Here is a 21,493-nt window from a genome sequence, read left to right as displayed (position 1 = left end):
ATTCCTGCTTTTATAAACGTGCGTGAATCAAAATGGAGTCTCGACAACACAGATCACTTCCGGTTTGTCTCAATGGAACTACGCAATAACTATCTGTTGAAAATTAGAGACAAATGATCAGTATTATATTTATCGCCCTTAAAAAGATGAGGACGCGAAATAAATTTTTCTTTCAAATTCCACAAAATACATATATAAATACGTTGCTCTTAATACAGATTTCCGATCCGTCATTCAACGAATATCTACGTGTGAAGAAGATACATACCACTCATTTAGCGACTCAAATCGGAGTTCACGAGCCAGATTTCAATTCCTGGCGATGACTTTCCCGCTTGCTTCTACTTTAACGACGAATTAATCGCGAAACCGAGAAACGCGCGTGCATAAGCCTGCTCATTTTTGGCTGAACTTTTGCACAATTTTAATGACGGAACTTTTTCCGCCCGACTCGCCCTCGCTATCACGAACCGCGAACTCGAATGGCGCTTCGGTGGCGGTAACGGTTACTTTCGATTTGTTTCAAATTTGAGCGCGCGGCTAAGTTCGTTGTGTCAGTGCCGCCAACGTGCTGGCATAAATATATCGATAAACGTTGTGTTAATGAACATACTCCATTATTAGATTCATTTTAATGAACATTAGATTCATTTTAATGACCGTTTATTAGATCTATCTTAATGAGAAATTCATTTGATACATTTAAATATATATTATTAAATACGTTTTTAGCTATACATTTCAAAATTAATTTCTGAGGTTTAATTTGTAATAGAGGGTCTGATGCAAACATATTTTGAACGAAATAATGTAATTTTAATTGTTCTCGAATACTGAATATAATGTGCAATACGTTTTATTCTTAATATATATATCTTTTAATTGAATGTAGGCCAGTGATGCGCAACTTGCGGCTCATAGTTTCTACGAATTTTTGTTTACATGCGGAATGCAAAAAATAAAAATAACCGAAGTTAAATATAAAATCATATTTTCTATTTTAAAAAATCTTTTTAGGCAAACGAAATATATAATGTGGCCCCAAAGATTTTACCTATTTCTAAAAATAGTTCTCTGAAAATCCTTAAAAAAAGTTGCGCAGCACTGAATTAGGCAATTTAATTGAATTTTGAAAATATTCATATCAATAGAAAAAAAATGTACTTAGATTCTTACTGCTGGAATTGAATTTCTTGCGAGTGGATATAAATCGGTATTGACGAGTCAAATCGCAATATCCCCTAGATATGCTCGCCACATATAGTGTTTCGAATTTATATAACGGGAAATATATGCATATGCATTTCTACACGATTTTAATCGCGAAACTTTTTACGTGTCCATCCCTTCGCGATCGGCTGAACATTAATGGCGCTTCGGCGCTGTATTACTTTTATTCAAATTCAAACGCTCAGCTAAATTCAATGTATCAGTGACCTCTTGTTTACACATCACATTTAATCGGGTTTAATAACATCCATAATTATGAAATTAGCCAACCATAGCTGTTCCTCGGAAGAATGGAACGACTGTGATTGGTCAGTTAATTCATAACTACGGATGTTATTAAACCCGATATAAAGGATGTTGTGTAAATGTTTAGTCAATGGCTGTGTTCAGCAGAGAAAACTAATTAGCGCTTAGTGATTCTTTAATACGATTGGTTTCTACACTTAAATTTTGCAAAGAACTAAAGGCAAGAACCAATGATATTAAAGAATCACTAAACGCTAACTGATTAATTTTTTCTGCTGAACGCAGCCATTGCCGTCAACATAATAACGGAAATACAACGTAATAATGAAAATGCTTCTTTAATTCTAGCTTCATAAATACGTGATTAATGAGAAATGTATTTATTGATATTATGTTTTTAAATGTATATAATATTATATATATATATAATATATATAAAATATACAGTTAGAAATATAAAAAACATTTCTAGCCATATATTTCAGAAACAAAATTTTTATACAAATCAAGATACGATTCTAAAATTCTACACGAAAAAGAAAATAATATTGTATTAATAACATTGGCCAACAGTAAACTAATTAAAAATAATCCTGTTTATTTTAACATTATTAATGAAACAAATATTGTAGTACTCTCTTGTTTTAATAAAATATATTATTTGTTTCACTTAATACTGTTGAATAAACAAGATTATTTTCAATTAGACCTATTGACTAATTATGCTGATGCTATACAACATTATTTTCTTCCCTGTGTACAAATATATTTTATAGTTGATATATATATTAGTATATATAATATAACTAATAATTTATAAAATTATTTATTAATTATTCTACACTGCAAAGTAAATAAAGAGAGAATTTTGTTGAATAAACAATAATCTCAATGAAAAATTCCCACGGAAAGAAATCCTGTAATGAACTTAAGTTCATTGTAATTTTAGACCTGGTTGTACATTATTGTGATTAACCTCATTCAACTTGATGATAATTTAAAAACTGTGCTTTTCTAACTATAATTAACCTTCAAATCGTACACTAGTGCGATTCGCACCACAAAAATTTTCAATTTGTTGACAATTGCCGCAGCTTATCCCCACTACGTTAAATATGCTTTTTCATTAAATTTGAGTGATACTATTGGTTTTATGAGAAAATTATACCTCAGGAAAGAGTTTTTGAGTGGTTTTAAAGAAATTTCTGTTTCAATCCTCAAGAGAGACTTGCAATTAAAAATATCAAATTCCCACCTGTGTACCATTAGCTCAAGGAAGGTGTACGGTTTGAAGGTTATCACTAAATTAATAACTTTGTAGTGAGTGATTTTTAAAGTTATCACAGTACAGAACCATCAATTCAGTATAATCATAGTTAGAAAAATACAATTTTTACATTAACATCAGGTTAAGTCTAGCCACAAATTAATCAAATAATTAAAAACTGGATCTAAAAGTTATTCACTACAATCACTACAAATCTATCAGCTTAGTGATTATATAATCACAGCTAGAAAAATACCATTTTTACAATAATTACAAATTAACCAGCAATTAAATGAAAATATACATGCTCTTAATACACATCATTTTCTTCTCTATATATAAAGACGTTTTGCGGTTGACTTACAGTAGATAATACGAATATATATTTATAAATTAATGCGTGCATGTTGAATTTGCAATTTTAATATCTTTTTTTCACAGAGAATTTCAATCTCGCGTAGAATGGAAAGGATGAATGTTCAAAGCTGCACGAGGATGTGATGTAATCATGCTGTGTATCTCAGTATATAGTGTAAAAATAACGAAGGTTATTAGCGTAAGTTTTTTTCCTGCGCGTGAAAAAGATTGAACTTCCCGCGAAAGGACTCGTGCAACATGGCGCGTCGGCGCCGCGTCGGATGTATGGACGCCGTTGTGATCAGGATCAACACGCCGGGACCCGGGTGAGACAACAATTCCACTTCTCTGCGATCATTCGATATCCCTGTTAACCTTGACTTGCTCTCGAGACGGTGAATATCCGAGGGAAGCTGAACGCTGCGTAAATACTTTCCAAGACGGAAACGGAGGCCGTTCCGTTTCACCTGGTGTACGGCGTTCGTGACGAAGAAATGTCACAGGACGACGATGTCGGATTCCTGTACAAAACTATGAGTGAGTTGCGCCGATATTGTACGCAAATAATTCCCGCGATTGTGTTCCGTAGATTGCGGTACTTAGGGATCATGTCTGCGCTGGAATCAGGAACAATTGAGACCGCGAGAGTCGATGGGGTACAAGATAGTCCACCTCTCTATCCTAGAATCCCATGAGTTCTTCTTGCCACTCTCATATTTGAAAACCGATCAAGCAAAAATCGCTTTATTTTATGAGCTGTTTATCAAGAACTATCAAGTAGAAAATGATATAATCTAGGATAAAAAACAATTTGCAGATCATTTCAACACTTAATATCAAGTAAATACATGATTTTCAGTGATTAAACATGAGTACAGTGTATTCATATATTGTATATATATTCATGTTTCTTCTTATGAATTAAGATAAGATCCAATTATTTATGAATAATTTGAATCAACACTGAGCGGATCTCTTTTATTAAGTACTGTTTTCAGTATTTAAGCAAGTTCATCTTTTTGTATATGATATCCTTCTATTTTTTCCGTTCCATGATTTATTACTATTATGATCTAATCTATCGTGAATTTACTGTTCAAATTATTAAGCAAACATTGTAAACAATATTAGTTGTATAATTTGATTAATGCATTGTATTAAATGCATTGTAACAATTACATGTCCTACAAGTAGATTTATTAATATCCATTGTATTTCTAAACTGTGGTGTGGGTACCCTGTGGGTGATATTCTCTCTCTCTCTCTCTTGCGCGCGCGCGCGCTTATATAGATGGATTCGTAATTCTGTCATTACCGTTATTATTGCAATCGATACATTATTAAATCTACGTCAGCATTATGATAATAACAAGCCGGTTTGTCCTTTGTGAATGCATAATAATAACCATAATCAAGTACTTTATTATTATGGCAACCTCATTTGCTGACACGTAAAATTAACCTAACGTATTATCGGTAATAGAACGCGCGCGCGTATCCCGTATGTGGTTTTGCGAGTGGCGTGTTTGACGGAGGGACTTTCCAAAAAATGTAGTTACGCTAATAAAACGTTGGAATATTTGATAAAAACGTGTACACAGGTTGTGCGAGGAATTACTCCGATTTTGATAAAAGTTTCCCTGAGATACTATAAGATCATCATGACCAGCACATGTATGTTTAGGGAAATTAAGCAAACATAACCTAAAACTGCCTATATTATACATTCTTTTTTTATAGAAATATCAAATCAATATTTGCTTTCTTTGTGTTAATTATTAAATATTTCTGCATATATATTAGATTTGTACCAATACACATCAACAAACGTTTTCTTGAAATACATTTAGATATTTAGCAAAAATCAATTTTATTGCTCTTTGCAGTTGAAAGAGATCCCAAGAAGAGGAGGGTAAAACCGGTTGAATCGGCGCAGCAGTCTTTGCTTGACTTTGATCTTGGTGAGAGCTCGGATGATAGTGATTTTAGAATCGAGGATCATTGCGAAGAGTCTGACGACGATTCTGTAGATTCTAATGATGGCAAAGGTAAGCTAGTACCCATACATGTACACACACACACACACACACACACACACACATACACACACTATTGATGCTGCGAGTATAAAGTTATTTTACATATAATACTATAGGATGAAAAAAAGTTTGGTCACAAAGCTTTGTACATTTATCAAAGCTGTGTTCAAAAACTTTTTACTCAGATGCACTCGGATATCATTTTATTCTTGTTGTTCATTGAATGTTAAATTCAATGAAACAAGGATAAAACAAGGATAAAATGATATGGAATGTTTTCCAGCAAGAGATACAGTATATTACTTATTTCATCAATATTGAACAAAGATGAAGTGATCACTATATTACACTGTCGCATTATATTACATTGTGTCTCTTGCTGAAAAGCACCAAATATTGATAAATAGATGATCTCTAAGTGCATCTGGATAATTTCTGAATGCAGCCCAAATTATTACCCAGATAGCAAGCTGATGACAAATAATATCAGCTTTCCATGTGAGTAGCAACGTATATTAAAAAAACAAACTGGAGTGTTAGTTACATCTTATTAAATAATTAAAAAGTCTCTAAAAAGATTTTCATTAATTGGTGAGCTGAAGACTTCTCTATTGGCTGCCTAAAATAATTATGTATGGAAAAATATTATTGTTGATGTAGCACCTTAAAGATTGTAAAACTGAAGATCGTCAAATTTTGAATGTTAATTATTATTTTTGATATTTATTAAGATATAACTAACATTCTAGATTTTGATTTTTTTAAATATACTGTACTAATAATTTAATAAACATAAAACCAAGTATAAAACTTTGCAGCCATACTTTTTGTCATTTTGTATTTTTATATGTTGATAAAAGAAACATAAAAAGCAAATTGCAAAGACAAATTATAAAATATATATTGTAAAATATTAATATGAAAGTAGACTTTGTTATAAAAATAATACACAAAGAAATAAAGAAATTTATAGAAATCTAGTAAACAATGGTTGTTTCATATATGTTTTTACAGAAGAAGATGCATCTGAAGAATCTGACGATTCATTAGGAGATCCATTATTGAGAGGAAAAAATGGTACTGGCTTAACTGTAGGAGATGTGATCGAGCAAGCTCGTCAACAAGCTCTGAAGGGTGCACCTCTTGATGATAAACTAAATAAAGTGCTAATTTGCTGTGGTTGCTTAGGAGACAGGAGTGATGATATAAACGAAATTGTAGAATGTGATGGTTGTGGAGTCAGTGTTCACGAAGGTATATTAATTAAAAACATAAGTATATCTATTTTTTTTTATTTACGTTTTACGAGCAAAAATCAAATTTTAGGTTGTTACGGCGTATCGGACGTAGAAAGTTTTTCAAGCACTGACTCCTTATGCCAATCGGCACCATGGTTCTGCGAAGCCTGTAGTGCAGGAATCGAAGATCCATCGTGTGAACTCTGTCCTAACAGGGGTGGAATTTTTAAAGAAACAGATGTCGGAAAATGGGTTCATTTAGTGTGTGCTCTTTATGTGCCTGGTGTCGCTTTCGGTGAAGTAAGTAAATCTTGACTTTTTGTATTTATAATTTCTAAATACTAATTTAAATATGTGTGTATCTTAGGTCGATCGTTTGTCAAGCGTGACACTATTTGAAATGGCGTATAGTAAATGGGGTGCAAAAACATGTTCTTTATGTGAAGATTCGTGTTACGCACGTACTGGTGTGTGTATTGAATGCGATGCCGGAATGTGTCACACATATTTTCATGTAACTTGGTAATACTTTTATTAACAATACATCTGAATATTATTATTTGTCACAATTTATGTACTGCAAATATAAAATACGAGACATCATTTTTATAGTGCACAAAGAGATGGTTTACTGTCCGAAGCACACAGTGAAGAAGTTGATCAAGCTGATCCATTTTATGCACATTGCAAATTGCATTCTGATAAATCCCTCGTTCGTAGACGTAGACGTAATTGGCTAGCTTTACAAATGCGTGCACAGTATCGGCAACAGATTTTGAAGCAACCTAATCATTTAGATTCGGATGAACAACGTAGGATTCAAAGAAAATTGGCCAAGCACAGACACAAGTATTTAGCTCACAAAGCATCGCGTCCGTCACCATGGGGTAAGTTTTAATAATATTTCCTAACAGATATATTCTTAAATACGTTTCTAAGAAGGTATTAATTATAGTACCTACACAAAAGATGCCACGTTTATTAACTACATCTGCTTCCGCTTGCCGTCAATTGGCACGAAAGGCCGAACTAATGGGTGTTGATACGGCTGCCCTGGAAGCACAAGAGTCTCAACTGGTGGCGTTAGTAGATGTTAGAAAAAAATGGCATATTGCTCCCGCTTTCAGCGTAGAATTTATTGGTTATTATTTGGATCGCAACTTACGCGTAACATCGATGAAGAGACGATTGCAAGAACTTCTTGACATTAACTCGCAGTTATTAAATGAACAACAAAGACTTGACAGAAAATACGACGAAGTAATGAAGGATAATGAGGAACAGATTAGAGTGAACGTGACATTGAAAGAAAAGATCGAATTGTATCACCTAGTACTTAAAAACGCCGGTTTTGTGAAACCTCTGCCATCGATCGCCGATCTTGTAAAGCCAAGAATAGCACCCACGCTTGGTAAGTTATAGAGTTTAAATCTTTAAACAATCAATCAATACATGAAGAGCTTTCTACAGGCACAGGCTTAGGTGTGCCTACAGCAGCTGCCTTAAAGATGGGTGTTGGATTTCCACTCCCTGTGGGTAAAGGTGCTGAAGGTATACGTGAGGGTAGAGTGTTGAGCAGCCAAGCGCAAGAACAAAATCACAAAAGCGAGCTGACGACCTTACGACATCAATGCGGCATTTGTAGACGTTCGACTAATCAACATCTTCTCGCTAAATGCGACACATGCCATTTGCACTATCATCTATCTTGTTTAAGTCCCCCCTTGGCACGGATGCCTAAGAAAACGAGACAAATGGGATGGTATGTATGAAAATATAAATGCTTGACATTCCAATTGTTTCATTAAACTTTTTAATGTTGTAATTTGCAGGCAATGTTCCGAATGTGATAAGGAATCCTCGGGATCAGAAGTGGAACGTGTGGATACATCGGCACCGCGTAAATTAAGACATTGTAAGGATGAGGCTAACTCGATGCCTACACCACCACAGGAAGTACAAGCAGCCATGACACCAAACACGCCTACCACATCAAAAAATTCTGTCAGTAATGTAACAAACGTTACTACTCCTGACACGCATACAACACCAAAGGTATTTATTTTGATAATATGTTATACTATTCTACTACTTTATATTATACTTATTTTATGAATAAATGAAGATTTAACTCTGGGATTAGTATAGGTATAAAATATAAGTATAATTTTATAGCTAACTATTAAACCAGTGGAACCGCAACCGTCAACCGTAGAACCTACGCAAGTATCTGAGTCGATATACAATCGACAATCTATTAATAATATCACCATAAGAGAAGGTTCACCAGAATACATGGTAGCTTCAGCGGATGGAACGGAAGTGGTTTCTCAAATAAGAAATAATAATTTATATGTTCATCATATTTGTGCAAATATGTATTAAATTATTTAATATACGTATAAATACTTAATATTTCTTAGGGAGAAGCATAAAAGATATTCCCCAGATCCGATAACTGGAATCAAACAGAGAAAACGAAAGCATAAAAGAAAAAGTTTAGATATAGAAAATCCAGAAGTTCAAAGCCAACCAGAGATTCATAGAAGGATTACAATAAAAGTATCTATTATTTTTCCATTTTATTTTATCACTACATTGATTTGAACATTAATAATGTTAATTGATCGAATACAGATAAAACCAATTCGTCGACCGGAAGGACACACAGACTCGGAATCGAGCCCGCAAATGTTTGTAGCCACTTCGAGTACTGAAATTACATTGCCACCACCACCTGTGCCACCTCCGGCTGCAAATGTACCTCCAGTAAATGTATCTATGAATAGCAGTGGTCGACTGTCAACGGGAACGAAGAGAGGGAAAGATACGGACCTTATGACACAATGTAACGTCTGTGATACTCCCGGCACCAACCAAAATCTCGTTATGTTAGTATTGCAACAAATGATAACTGGAATATTAAAATTATAGACGCTAAAATTGAAAAATGTTATTATAACGACTTTTTATGTCGCGCGTGCATTTAATTCTTGCAGGTGTGACGAATGTAAGAAATGCTATCACTTTACGTGCTTAGATCCTCCTGTGAAAAAGTCTCCGAAAAGGAGAGGATATTCGTGGCACTGTGCCGACTGCGATCCTAGTGTAAGTTCATAAATTTTTACTGTCCATAGACATCAATATTTTTTAATATTAGATTGATGTACTTTCTATTTTGTCTATGTATACATTTATAGAAATTTTTAAATAGCACTACAATGTGTATAAAAGAAATTATTTTTTTTATAATGTTGTAATATAGATAGTAATTTCTTTTTCTATCCAATATTTGATTAAGAGAGAACGAATGATAAATCTGAATAAATGCACATACATTGACGATAGAGACACATACATTGATAGTAGAGACAATAAACTAAAGTTATGACAAAATATAAAGTACTTTAATCTGTACATGAATAAATTGATTTGAGCTGGTTTCTCGAGGTGAATCAAATAGAAAAGATAGATATATATCATCTTACGAAATTTAAAAAATTAATATTACAGGGGAATAGGAACAGAAAATTTTTATCTAATGTAAATTAAATTATATTTATTTTTATTTTTTTGTAATATACAGCAAAATAGAATGATATCTTGAAGCATTCTCAACTCCATTTTGTGTCTTCCGTTTATTGTCAATGTGGATATATCATTGGCACATTAAACATAATAAAAAAAAAGACTTTTATAGTAAAAATATTTCTTTCATTTCAGGCCTCTGAAACTGAGACTTAATATCAACAATTTTCTATCTGCAGCTCCAATTCTACGTTTATATAAATAAGGCATTCAGTGTTATTCTGTTTTTTTCTTTTTTTTTTTGTAAGCACAACACAAGGGACTTGGACCGAAAAATCCGGATAACGGTCTGAGGCTTCCAACTTTTGGTTTCTTTTATCATAACAGTTATCGGATCCGTTTGGATTTCGATCCTGCTTGGTTTCGATTTTCGGTAATTATATACCGATAACGGTCTCACCGTTATCACTAAAAGAACTGAAACCGATACCGAAATTGAAAGTTGAGTATCTTCGGGCCATAATCGTAACCAGTCGAAATTTTAATCCATAATGTAATTTTGGTCCGAGTCCCTGTTTGTAAGACACGAGAGCACATAGAAGAGAAACTTTGCTGTAATTTGAAGAAAAATGAATTCTATAAAAATCTACTACAATTCCACTTAAAACTGGTTTATTTGAAACTTAGCATAGTTTACACTACTTATTTCTTGTTATTTCTTTTACTGATTTTTTCGTAATGCTTTGTAGTTTTATATAGGAATTCTACGATAAAAAATATTAAATAAATTATTAGATATTAAATAATTTATTATAAAGAGAGTAATAAAAGGAATATACAAAAGAATATTTTCGCACGAGACAAGAATTTCGATATTATTTTACATGCAAAATCATCAGAAATGAGCAAAAAGCAATTCATCATATTCAATATTTAAAGAAATATTGACATATATGATAAATAATTTATTATTATCACAGTAGTCACCGCGTTAATATTACATTTTGTACATTCTAAGTTAAATTTTACTATTATAGTAAATAAAAATTTAATATTCATTATCTGTTTCTCAATGAAATTGTCATATACATTTACAAAAGAATAGCATTGATGTCAGCGCTATAGATTATGTAACATTACTCTGAAATAATATCCAATCTTTCTTTCTGCCCCGTATAAATCCATTTCTAAACTGCAATGCACTCATAACTGAATGACCTTTCACAATTAATTTTGTTGTTGAGATCCAACTTGGTCCTTTACATGTCACAACTAACGTATTACTTTTCCGATCAAATCTCGTGAAACCTGGAAGAAGGCTTACCACATTAATCATGCACATCTCATCTTCAAATATGCAATAATTATATTTTCAGATAATTCATTTTCTTCCTAGGAATAAACTGTTTCCAATCCTTGATACTAACTTAGTATCACAGCGAATCACGCAGGAATAATGATTAATTACCTGGTATATCCACATTTCTTCCATCTTCCGGTTTCGACGTCTGCCGGATATCCAACAATTTTATAGTCACGCCATCAAACTTGGTTTTTAATGGGTACAGTCCTAGAAGAGCACGCTGCAGATCATAAATGTTCTTCGCCGTCATCTCGTCCCATTTCACTAAAGAGGTCTTTGATGTAATCTTAGGTGCTACAAAGTGTAATTATCAAGAAATATCAATGAAATAATTTAAGTAGTTAAAACATTAATGTATTTTGTCGCTTAGTACAGCAGCAAAGACAAATTACCGTACGTTACACCTAATTTTCCCTGAGGCCTCGAAGAAGATAATACCTGTGGCAATTTTCCTATCACATCAATCAGAACATTCGCACCCAGCTTTGCTAACTTCATATTTAATTCTGGTCGAGTTTCATCTGCATGAATATCTATCTTTTCCTGTGTTACTATGTCTCCAGTATCAAACCTGCCGTAACAGAGTAATAAAAAACCGTCTATCGATCTAAATGGTGCAATCGAGATAATATTAAGATTGTAACATTCGTTCTTCTACCAATAAAACTTAGAAACATGCAAATGACTCTTGATGTTTCTTTATCAATTAAAAAATTAGAAAAATGAAGTATGTATATAATATCTATAAAAATCTTTTGTGTTGGGGAAAATATAAAATCATATATAAAAAGAAAATATGAGCAAGAGAAAATAAGCACTTTAAACAGTATGCTGATATTTCAAAAACAATATTAAGAAACAAATTTTTTAAAGGCTTTACTTTTCTGCCATCCTCATGATTGTAATTCCTGTCTGTGTGTCTCCTTTCATTAAGGTATAAATGTCTGGAGCGGCTCCTCTCCATCGTGGCAATAGACTATTGTGAACATTTAACATACCACTGTGACAAAAAATAGATATATTAATAACGTATTATAACAGTTTATGGACTGGACACATGTTGTGGATAAATAAAATGACTTACAGTGGAAAAGAATTTATAATATTTAATGGTATCAGATGGCCAAAGGCGACAACTATTCCGATATGAAAACCCTGTGGATTGTTTTCAAGGGGCCATTCATTAACAACGATTCCCTTCTCCTCTGCATACTGCACAACGACATTCTTTTTCCTTTTACACACCGATACGACTTCTAATCGACAGAGTTTCTTGGCTCTGCTGTAGATTTAAAAAACCAATTTTATAAGTATACTCTTCACGTTTTCACATTTCTTGTATTGTAATATTTAATTACCTATTAAATAAAATTTACAAATAAACTATTGATAAAGCTACTTCGATACTAACTATTTGTTATACAAGCTTTGTAAGCTTTCCAGAGAAAAGTTACTCGTTCCAAAAAACAATACACTCCAGGGACCACCGGCTGGAGATGAGTGCGACTGTCTCTTTCGAATGTGATGCGCACAGTACGAAAAGGTTAGCTCACGTGATTTATCATTTCTCTTGAAGATTGCATATAAGGGCAAGTGTATTTTTATTACACGTGTTGAAAATGTAACGTTAAACATACTATATTCTCACAAAGAAGATTTATGACTAGCAATTACGAGGTAACGTGTAAAAACATTCTCATCGCACGTCTGATACTACATGTGTATATGAACAATGTGTTTGTTTTGGACAAATAAATACACACGATATACACGTTTTTTTTTTTAATAAATTTTCATTCGTTAATTTTCATTCATCAAATAACTTTCATTATCAAAATACCCCATCAAACTTGCAATATGGTAAAATAACATCTTTCGTCGTCGGTTTTTTACTTGAAAAAAATTAAATAAGCGACATATATAACTTCGAGAGGTATTTGGAATATCACGTAAGAGGAAAGTACGAAAAAACAAATTTTGGAAACAGAGCTAAAGTATATAAATCATTAACAGAATTTTTTTGTGCTTCTCATATGCTTCTTATATGCTCTCCGTTATATTATCAAAGACGGCCGGCCCTGGGAAAATTTTCGAGATTATAGGCTCGGCTCACCAACTCCGATTACCTCGGATCTATGGCTACGGTTACACCGTACGACTGATAGCGACCTGACCTATATCGTGACCCAAAGTAGGTCTAGTCACCAACCGTTTATACCGAAAGGGACTTAAAAAATGGTTGGGTCATATTTAGTCCACGCTGGTCCGAATTAGAGCCATCTATCGTATTTTGTACAAATTATTTCCATATGGACCCAAGAATCGCTAAACGCATGCGCATTAAGTCATGAAAAAGGCGCTTATAGCAAGTAGACGTAAGTATGGCTACCGGTTTAACCTAACTCTCAAATTCAACAAAACAGCTGTTCGAGCAAAATGGCTACGAAGCTTCAGGTCGGGTCAGTCGCGAATTTACACCGAGAAAGCAGACGACCTATTTTAGGTGAGGGCGCCAAAAAATACGGCCTGACCTACAACAGGTTGGGTCAGGTATAGTAGTATTTACAGCGAGCGGCCTAAATAATGTGACCTGAATTAGGTCGAATTTAGGGTATAGGCCGCGGAAAAAACGTACGGTGTAAACCAGGCCTATAATAGGAGCTTAAGCCATAAGCAATGGGCGAATCACAGTCGATTATTCCCCTCAGACTGTAATTGGTCAATTTCTTACAGCTTGAGTCTTAGGCCGGTATTCATAGTCAGTTCTTATATTCAAGATCATCTCAAGTTCAGCTTTAAGGTGTTACGAACCAATAAGAGAGCCACATTAGCATATTAAGACATTACTTAAGACGGTCTTGAAATAAGAATCGACTATGAATACCGGCCTTAAAACACCTATTGTAGTATTCTTTTAGATCATCCAATAGCAGCGAGAGCTCATTGATCCGCTCCGCAACAGTTGAGTCTGCTGAACGCGACCAATCATAAAACGATTGTAAAACTGTTGTGTTCTGCCACCGACGAGATCTCGTTAGTGGTTCTGTTGAATGCAGCCAATGCAGACGACCATCAAGTGATAAGTTAATGGGCGCATTCAAGTCGATAAATCGACTAATTTGTTCACCGAGTAAGGGTATATCCACACGAACTTGTATAGCCGCATAAACGTATGCATAAAGAAAATTGCAATAAAATCCAATTGCATTTTTCTTATAAAGACGCATGCAAAATGTGATTGGATAATTTTCGTCGTACGTTTATGCGGCTATGCAAATTTGTGTGAATAATATACACTAATGGCCGCAGTACAGACTCTTGCATAAAGATAAATTTTCACGAACTGCTCAAACAGGCTGTTTCAGCGTCAATAAGGATCACGTGATCAAAATGAACGCTTGATATTCGTCAATTTTGACAACGTGATCCTTTCTGTCGCTGAAACAGCCTGTTTAAGCAGCTCGTGAAAATTTACCTTAACGCATAATACATAGTGAGTGCATAAGGGAATCGACCAATCGAAATTCTTCTTTTCCATGGAATGAGAGGAAAGAAAAGATTCTGATTAGTTGATTCGCTTATGCACTATGCACCATTCTTAAATTATTTCGCTTTATTCTAGAAAAATATTCGAGAGAAACAAACTGTATCAAAATTAATATGAAGTATCATACTAATAAGTGATTTAGTAGTTAGAATTTAAATTACTCTTGTAAAGTTAATGTGTTACAGATTTTTAAAGAAACGCATCGTGAAGAAAGATTAAAGTCTCAATTTAAATTATTCATAATTAAAGAATTATTAGATATACTACTATTTCAGAAAAATTTTATACTTGAAACCTTCATAACGTAGCTAAAAAGTATGATATTAAAAAGCGAAATAATATTTTTTAGGGAATAAAAAATATATTTATGATTTCAGAATTTCAAGACAACGTCAACCATTTTTTTTAAAATAATCAAACGTCGTATACAAAAATCAAATTTTACAATATCAAATATCGCAAAAGTATGGCAAAAAAGCCATTTTTTATACATTAAATCTTTTTAATTATTTCAAAATCGAACGTGTCAGTGAAATTTAACTTGTGATAACATTTTCAGCATCCAAAAATCTATAACAGACACTTTGTCTGGTTCCAAGTAATTAAAAAGAAACATTTGTTTGTAAACGTAATATTTTGTTATATCCCATACAGCACAAAAAGATTGCAAAATGATTGAAGATATATCTCATTGCATTATTGTAATATTGCAAATAAATTGCGCAATGTATCAATCCACGTAACCCACTCAATTTTTTTTCGTTAAGGTCGGCAATGATTTTTAAATGTACATGATAAAAAAGTTGATATGTATTTCTTAACGAATGTCTTAATTTACGAATAGCAAAAATTCGAGGAAGAAAACATAATGACAAAAGGAGCAGGCGAATTATATTTCTTGAGGAACAATTATTATTGAGAGAATTTCCTCAGTAAGCAAGAAACATTTTGGAACATTTAAACAATATATTTTAGGAACGTTGTAACATTTGTTGCTGAAATCTTCCAAAGTACGTCCCTTATTTATATACTGAGACATCGTTAGACATGGATCATGTCTTCATGCTGCGAATGTCACATATGACCGTAAACAATGTGATTTGCTTCCTAAGTTTGAATATTACAATGTGATTTGCTTCTTAAGTTTGAATATTACATTTTCTAGAAATTCCAAAGCGCTTTTCGTCCTGTAAATTTGTGTTGCTTCACAAAACATAACGATCGATTACAATTTTACTTCTTACAAATATCATAGAATTATATTAGCATTCATGGAGCGAGTAAAAGTTTTAAACGAATATTATACTAATCTAGATTATGATGATAAAGAAAAAGTGAGTATTGATATGTGCAGCGTATAATAATATATTGTTGATAATTTATGAAATTTAATATTATTGCTAAAAGAATCTCCATTTTTTGTATGTAACGTGTAATACTGCTTCCTGTGCGTATTTTTAGGAACTACTGGAGAAGAAGCTACAAGATCTAATTAACATGACATGGCTTAGGTCTAACGATGATATATCAAAGAGGTAAATAACCCATACAGTACCGAAAGTTTTCAGAAACATCTCAAAAATATTTCAACTGAAAAGTGAAACGTTTCATAAAAATTGCGAAATACGTCTACAATATTTCTGAGACAGCTCTGAAATAGCAAAATGTCCGCGATTCTTGCACATGAAATCTTGTTGAAAGGTTGATGAAATATCATAGCAGAAAGAATCTCCAATCTTTTTGAAATATTAGAGGTTTCCAAAGAGGTTTCAACCATTTTAGTATTACAAAAATGATATTTGATTGATACTTAAATAATATTTAAATATTGTTTAAGTATCAATTAAACATATATTTAAATATCATTACTGAAGTACTTAAAATTTATTAAGAGTTTTATGATCTGTTTACAGATTACAAAATTTATTGAAATAAACTTAAAGTATTTCTCAAAAATAATAATTATACCGCCAACTATTTTGATTAATTAATCATATTATATGTATATCATATTATAAACACTTATACATAATCTATTAAAAACTCATACTATTAAAAAATCATCTGCAGTTTCCACACAATATCGTCCCAGATAGCCAAGCGTGATATAGCATATTGTGCAAACTATAATGCATTGCATATGTTGATATATATTTACTGTACATTTGTTGACATCAAAATAGGATACGTTATGAATGATCCTATTACAACAACATATGATTGCTTATATATGTAATTAGTTGTCGAAATTTCTAGAGCAAACTATAAGCAATGGTGGTTTACACATTATGTTGTCGGCAACATGTTAGCATCGCAAAAATTCGAATTCTATTGAGTTCAACGCCACAGACGTAATTCTGTCTCACCTTGTCCTGAATTTGTCGAAATTGGTTGCTGTAACGTTTTCGGCAACATGTTAGTAAATACACTGCATTTGGCTGTCTGAAATTATTCATATACAAAAGTTTTTCGCAATTAAATCAGAACAAGTCATTCATATACCCAGATAGCCAAATACCTCTGAGATTGCCGTCATGTTGCTGACAACCAATTTCTAGAAGAAATTCAAGTCAAGGTGCTTCGTCATTGTGTGTCTTAGGTTGTACTCATATAAATTCGACATCAGATTGCAGCAAATTAACGGCAATTTGTTGATATTAGTATATTTCCTCATTGTCAGCATGTTGCCGTCACATTGCTAGTAACATACTATACTAATATTTCTGATTGCTTGCTTTCAAAATTCCATTAACTATAAAATACTTGTATAATCATTCATGTTGCTCAGTACGACAGGTACTTGATAGGATGACGGCAAACAACTATTCGACACTCATCCAGTGCATTAGTTTGCTTGATATGATTAATCACGCTTGGTTATCTGGATACAAAAGTTTTTCGCAATTAAAGTAGAACTTAAGTCACAATAACATCAAAATAACATCAAACTGAACAATGTGATTGAACAAAAAAATGACTTTTAGTAAACATTTTAGAGCCATTTTAACATCATGATGATTTTTTGTTCTGTTTAAATGTTTTTCAATTTATTGTAGATATGATAGATTTTAGAAACATTTCTGTTAAACATTTCATATGACATATTGCAGAATCTTTTCAGAATTGTTGCACATGATACGTGAAAGGTTAAAACATTTCTGAAAGTTTTCTGCAATAATTGGTGCTATATGGGAAAGATAGAATTTTTAAATGGAATAATAAGAAATATAAAAGTTGCTTTCATCTTTGTTAGTTTTAATGATCTTTTTTTTGCATAGAATACAGATACTGACAGAGACAATATATCAGAATATGCCGTTTTTTTCATCTATTTTTAAACATATAGATGTAATTTTTACTATTTTACACTACTTAACTGAGTACTCTCAGATACTTTCTAATAAATCAATAGCAACTTCAGGTACCTATAGTAATATTATTCTCGCATTTACAATTGTAAAAATATCATTATTTACGTTATTTGTGTTTTTATTTTATTTTTTCTGATAAATAAAAATAACAGATAGCACAATAATGAACATATTAAGTTGGTTATTTATGAAAGTCTTATAATACCTTCTATTGTTTTTGTAGAGTACCATCCTAATATTATACCCGAATTATTAGTGATTACACTCGTTACTGTGTGTACAGGATCTGTGATGCATTCATTTTTTCTAAATTGTTTCATGTAACTATATTTTCTTCACTAATGTAGTTATTCTCACACTTATTTATCGAGAAATTTTTATATTAAAATTATATTTTATAAACTTTTATAATATTTTTTCTGTATTTTTTAGAGATATGTCACAAAATATTACAGAAATATATAATGAAATAAGTTCTACGATACAACGTACGGTACAAAGAAATATTTATTCATATTGGACGTTTTCCAACAAAGATAGCTGATACAATTGTAATATAGAAAATCGTTTCATCCTTGTTGTTCGCCAATAATAAAGAAGGATGAAATGATTCACCATATTTACTCTGTGTTATCTGTTTCTTGTTGGAAAATGTCCATTGTGAGTTATTTATAAAAATATGTTTTTATCTTATAATTAAAATTTTTTATATAAAATGTATTTATACAGGCGAACCTTATACAAGAAATGAAATGATAATCTTAGAAGATTCAGATTTGTATGCAGTTATTAATTGTTTAATAATAACAGACCATTTTCCTTTATATAAAATATGGGTGCAAAAACGAGTGCATGAGAAATTTGTATGGCTCATGAAGAATTATCGTTCTACATTATCCATAACTATTGATACATTTCAATCAGTGAAAGATATTCAATTTCTTCCATATGACAACATAATAAGTATAGTATCCATATGGTCGGAAGATATTGTAGCTGCGAAGAATTTAGCATTATCTATAAATGTATATTGTTTAAATTATTTGAAGACAGTATATTGCCGAGAATTACTTTGAACTTCATTAAAATTCTTTTTCTATTTCATAATTTTTCAGAGTCATGTAGTATTCATAAATACATATATGGATTTCTACGGTAGTATACTACTTTGGATTTATAAACACATATCTATGCAATCTCGAAGGAATACTGAATGGGTGATGAATAATATTACTCACCAAAATGAACCAATTATTCAAAATCAAGAATCTAGTACGAATGTAGTACATTTGTCATCTATCATAAAAATAAACGACATTTCTGTTGGTAATCTTTTTTATGATGGTGCGTGGCAAAAACCTATAAAAAGCATGTATTGGAAGCATAATGACAGTTTCTGGGCAAATGCAACACAGTAAGAATGCACACGTTTTCTTAATCTTCAAATTTTACTAGATTAACTGAACTTATTGTAATCTTTACTTAAATTTTAAAAAATTGAGAAAACATACATTAAACTTTTAATCAATTAATCAATTTATTGTTATTACAGCACCGATATAAAAAAATGCTATCAATCTGCTAACAAAGGATTCAAAACTTGGAGTAATATGTCTATGAAGGCTAGAATACAAATATTATCTAGATTTATATCCATATTAAAACTTAATGGGTATATCAAGTTATCGAAAAGCATTTTTATATTCATATAGTAATATCTTATATATATATATAAGATAATATATACATAATATCTTATATATATATATTCGTTTATTCTTGATAACTTTTCAGTAATTATCTCTTCGTTTTTCCTTTTTAGCAAATTTGTATTAGCAGCTATAGTAGAAAGGTGGATGAGATTCCCATATCTCTATGAAAGTATACGAGGACACATTGAAAATGATATGATAGAAATATTACAAACTCATATTCCATTAGGTGTTATCATACTTAGGGAGGAAAATGAAAACATTTTATTTTTCCGATTAATGCAAACTTTAATTGCTGGTAATTCTGTCATTGTAATGTTTGATGCAAACTTCTGTAATCTGTCATCACATTATGACATGTTTTCGAAGTGTGGAATACCTCCAGGTGTTATAAATTTATTATCACATGAAAACACAAGTACGTTGGAATTTAAATTATGCTTAGAAGATTATGCAACCTATGCAAATAGATATTTCTTGAAAGGCACTTCGAAAGAAGCATATGTTCTTCCATTTAAAAGACTTACTATAACAAAACGGATTATAATCCCTCTTCAATAATTTTGATAATGCAGGGATGTAGTATTTGTGTTAGATATATGTCTAAAAGTATAAACATCTTGACATTTATTTTAATATTGATTTCAAAAAAATAATTATTGTCGTTTAATTAACTGGTCAAAATAAAGATAAATAATGTGTAGATAATCGTATTACATCTTGTAAATAAAAGTTATATTAAATAAACATTCATGCAATTTATGTTTTTATTTTCATGTTTTTATTTGTATACATATGCAGAAAATTGTAAAATTATTGTTATACATAAATTTAATGCTTTTACTCACATATTATTCATGTTTTTAAAATGTGTTTTCTGTAAATATTGATTTTTAGTAATTAAAAAAAGAAAAAATAGTTTTATTATATATACTTTTTTCTTTTCGAATATTTCATGTAAGCAAATATAGATGCGGTATAAAAGTATCTTATCTATTTAATTAAATAACTAGAAATGGATGGAGTACAGACAGATAAATGAACATATTCGTTTTTCTGTAATATTCTTTATTACGTATATCCGTTTTAGACTTATTATGTCACATTTATATACAACGACTTAATCATTGTTAATAATTATATGAATTAACATATTTCGTATAAATATTTTTGTGATGTTCCTTGTTTTTTAGTATAATTACTATTCGACTGATATGAATGCGAAATAATTCAGATAATACCATTTTAGTCCATTCTTAGAATGAAACACTCCTTAAACATGAGTTAGCGCACGTCTAAAAAAATACATGTCTTTTAGATTTTTATGTTTAAAAACATATTTCACGGAGAATCAAATCGATGCCGGACGGTTGGCTGACGTCCCTTGTCAGACTTGGAGTTTCGGCGTTTCGTGGCGACAACACATACTACCTAAAAATTAATTTTCGGATCATCAAACTGTGCTTATCATACAGAACTGCCAAAAAGATACATACTTTCATGATTTTAATAATTTTAATATTTTAAAATGTATATATATATATGCAATATATATATATTTATAATTTTAAGTAATGATTTTGTATTTCAACTTA

General features: G+C 31.6%; 3 protein-coding genes across 3 annotated transcripts; 2 read left to right on the top strand and 1 right to left on the bottom strand.

Annotated features, from left to right (window-relative positions):
- The first annotated feature begins 3,409 nt into the window (after positions 1 to 3,409).
- LOC108724260 (PHD finger protein 14) lies at positions 3,410 to 10,347 on the top strand. Its single transcript, XM_018450547.1, has 14 exons — positions 3,410 to 3,637; positions 4,987 to 5,148; positions 6,154 to 6,393; positions 6,466 to 6,677; positions 6,745 to 6,899; positions 6,990 to 7,264; positions 7,333 to 7,788; positions 7,848 to 8,139; positions 8,210 to 8,432; positions 8,553 to 8,725; positions 8,792 to 8,939; positions 9,015 to 9,268; positions 9,377 to 9,485; positions 10,101 to 10,347. The coding sequence occupies exons 1-14, from the start codon at positions 3,595 to 3,597 to the stop codon at positions 10,119 to 10,121; spliced, it is 2,763 nt and encodes a 920-aa protein (XP_018306049.1). The 5' UTR covers positions 3,410 to 3,594; the 3' UTR covers positions 10,122 to 10,347.
- Positions 10,348 to 10,922: 575 nt separating this feature from the next.
- LOC108724261 (methionyl-tRNA formyltransferase, mitochondrial) lies at positions 10,923 to 12,999 on the bottom strand. Its single transcript, XM_018450548.1, has 6 exons — positions 12,680 to 12,999; positions 12,353 to 12,550; positions 12,149 to 12,268; positions 11,661 to 11,839; positions 11,374 to 11,562; positions 10,923 to 11,213 (listed from the first exon to the last, which is right to left on the bottom strand). Exons 1-6 carry the CDS (start codon positions 12,901 to 12,903, stop codon positions 11,032 to 11,034), a joined length of 1,092 nt encoding a protein of 363 aa, XP_018306050.1. The 5' UTR covers positions 12,904 to 12,999; the 3' UTR covers positions 10,923 to 11,031.
- A 705-nt stretch (positions 13,000 to 13,704) lies between these two features.
- Positions 13,705 to 20,459, top strand: LOC108724226 (uncharacterized). Its single transcript, XM_018450476.1, has 7 exons — positions 13,705 to 13,818; positions 16,277 to 16,350; positions 17,604 to 17,611; positions 18,916 to 19,211; positions 19,302 to 19,600; positions 19,739 to 19,858; positions 20,009 to 20,459. The coding sequence occupies exons 1-7, from the start codon at positions 13,705 to 13,707 to the stop codon at positions 20,457 to 20,459; spliced, it is 1,362 nt and encodes a 453-aa protein (XP_018305978.1).
- Positions 20,460 to 21,493: the final 1,034 nt, after the last annotated feature.

This window comes from Mycetomoellerius zeteki, unplaced genomic scaffold (genome assembly GCF_001594055.1).
Source record: "Mycetomoellerius zeteki isolate Tzet28-1 unplaced genomic scaffold, Tzet1.0 scaffold285, whole genome shotgun sequence".
NCBI classification, from domain to species: domain Eukaryota; kingdom Metazoa; phylum Arthropoda; class Insecta; order Hymenoptera; family Formicidae; genus Mycetomoellerius; species Mycetomoellerius zeteki.
Note: the sequence above shows the minus strand (reverse complement) of the source record. Positions and strands in the feature narration are given on the sequence as shown.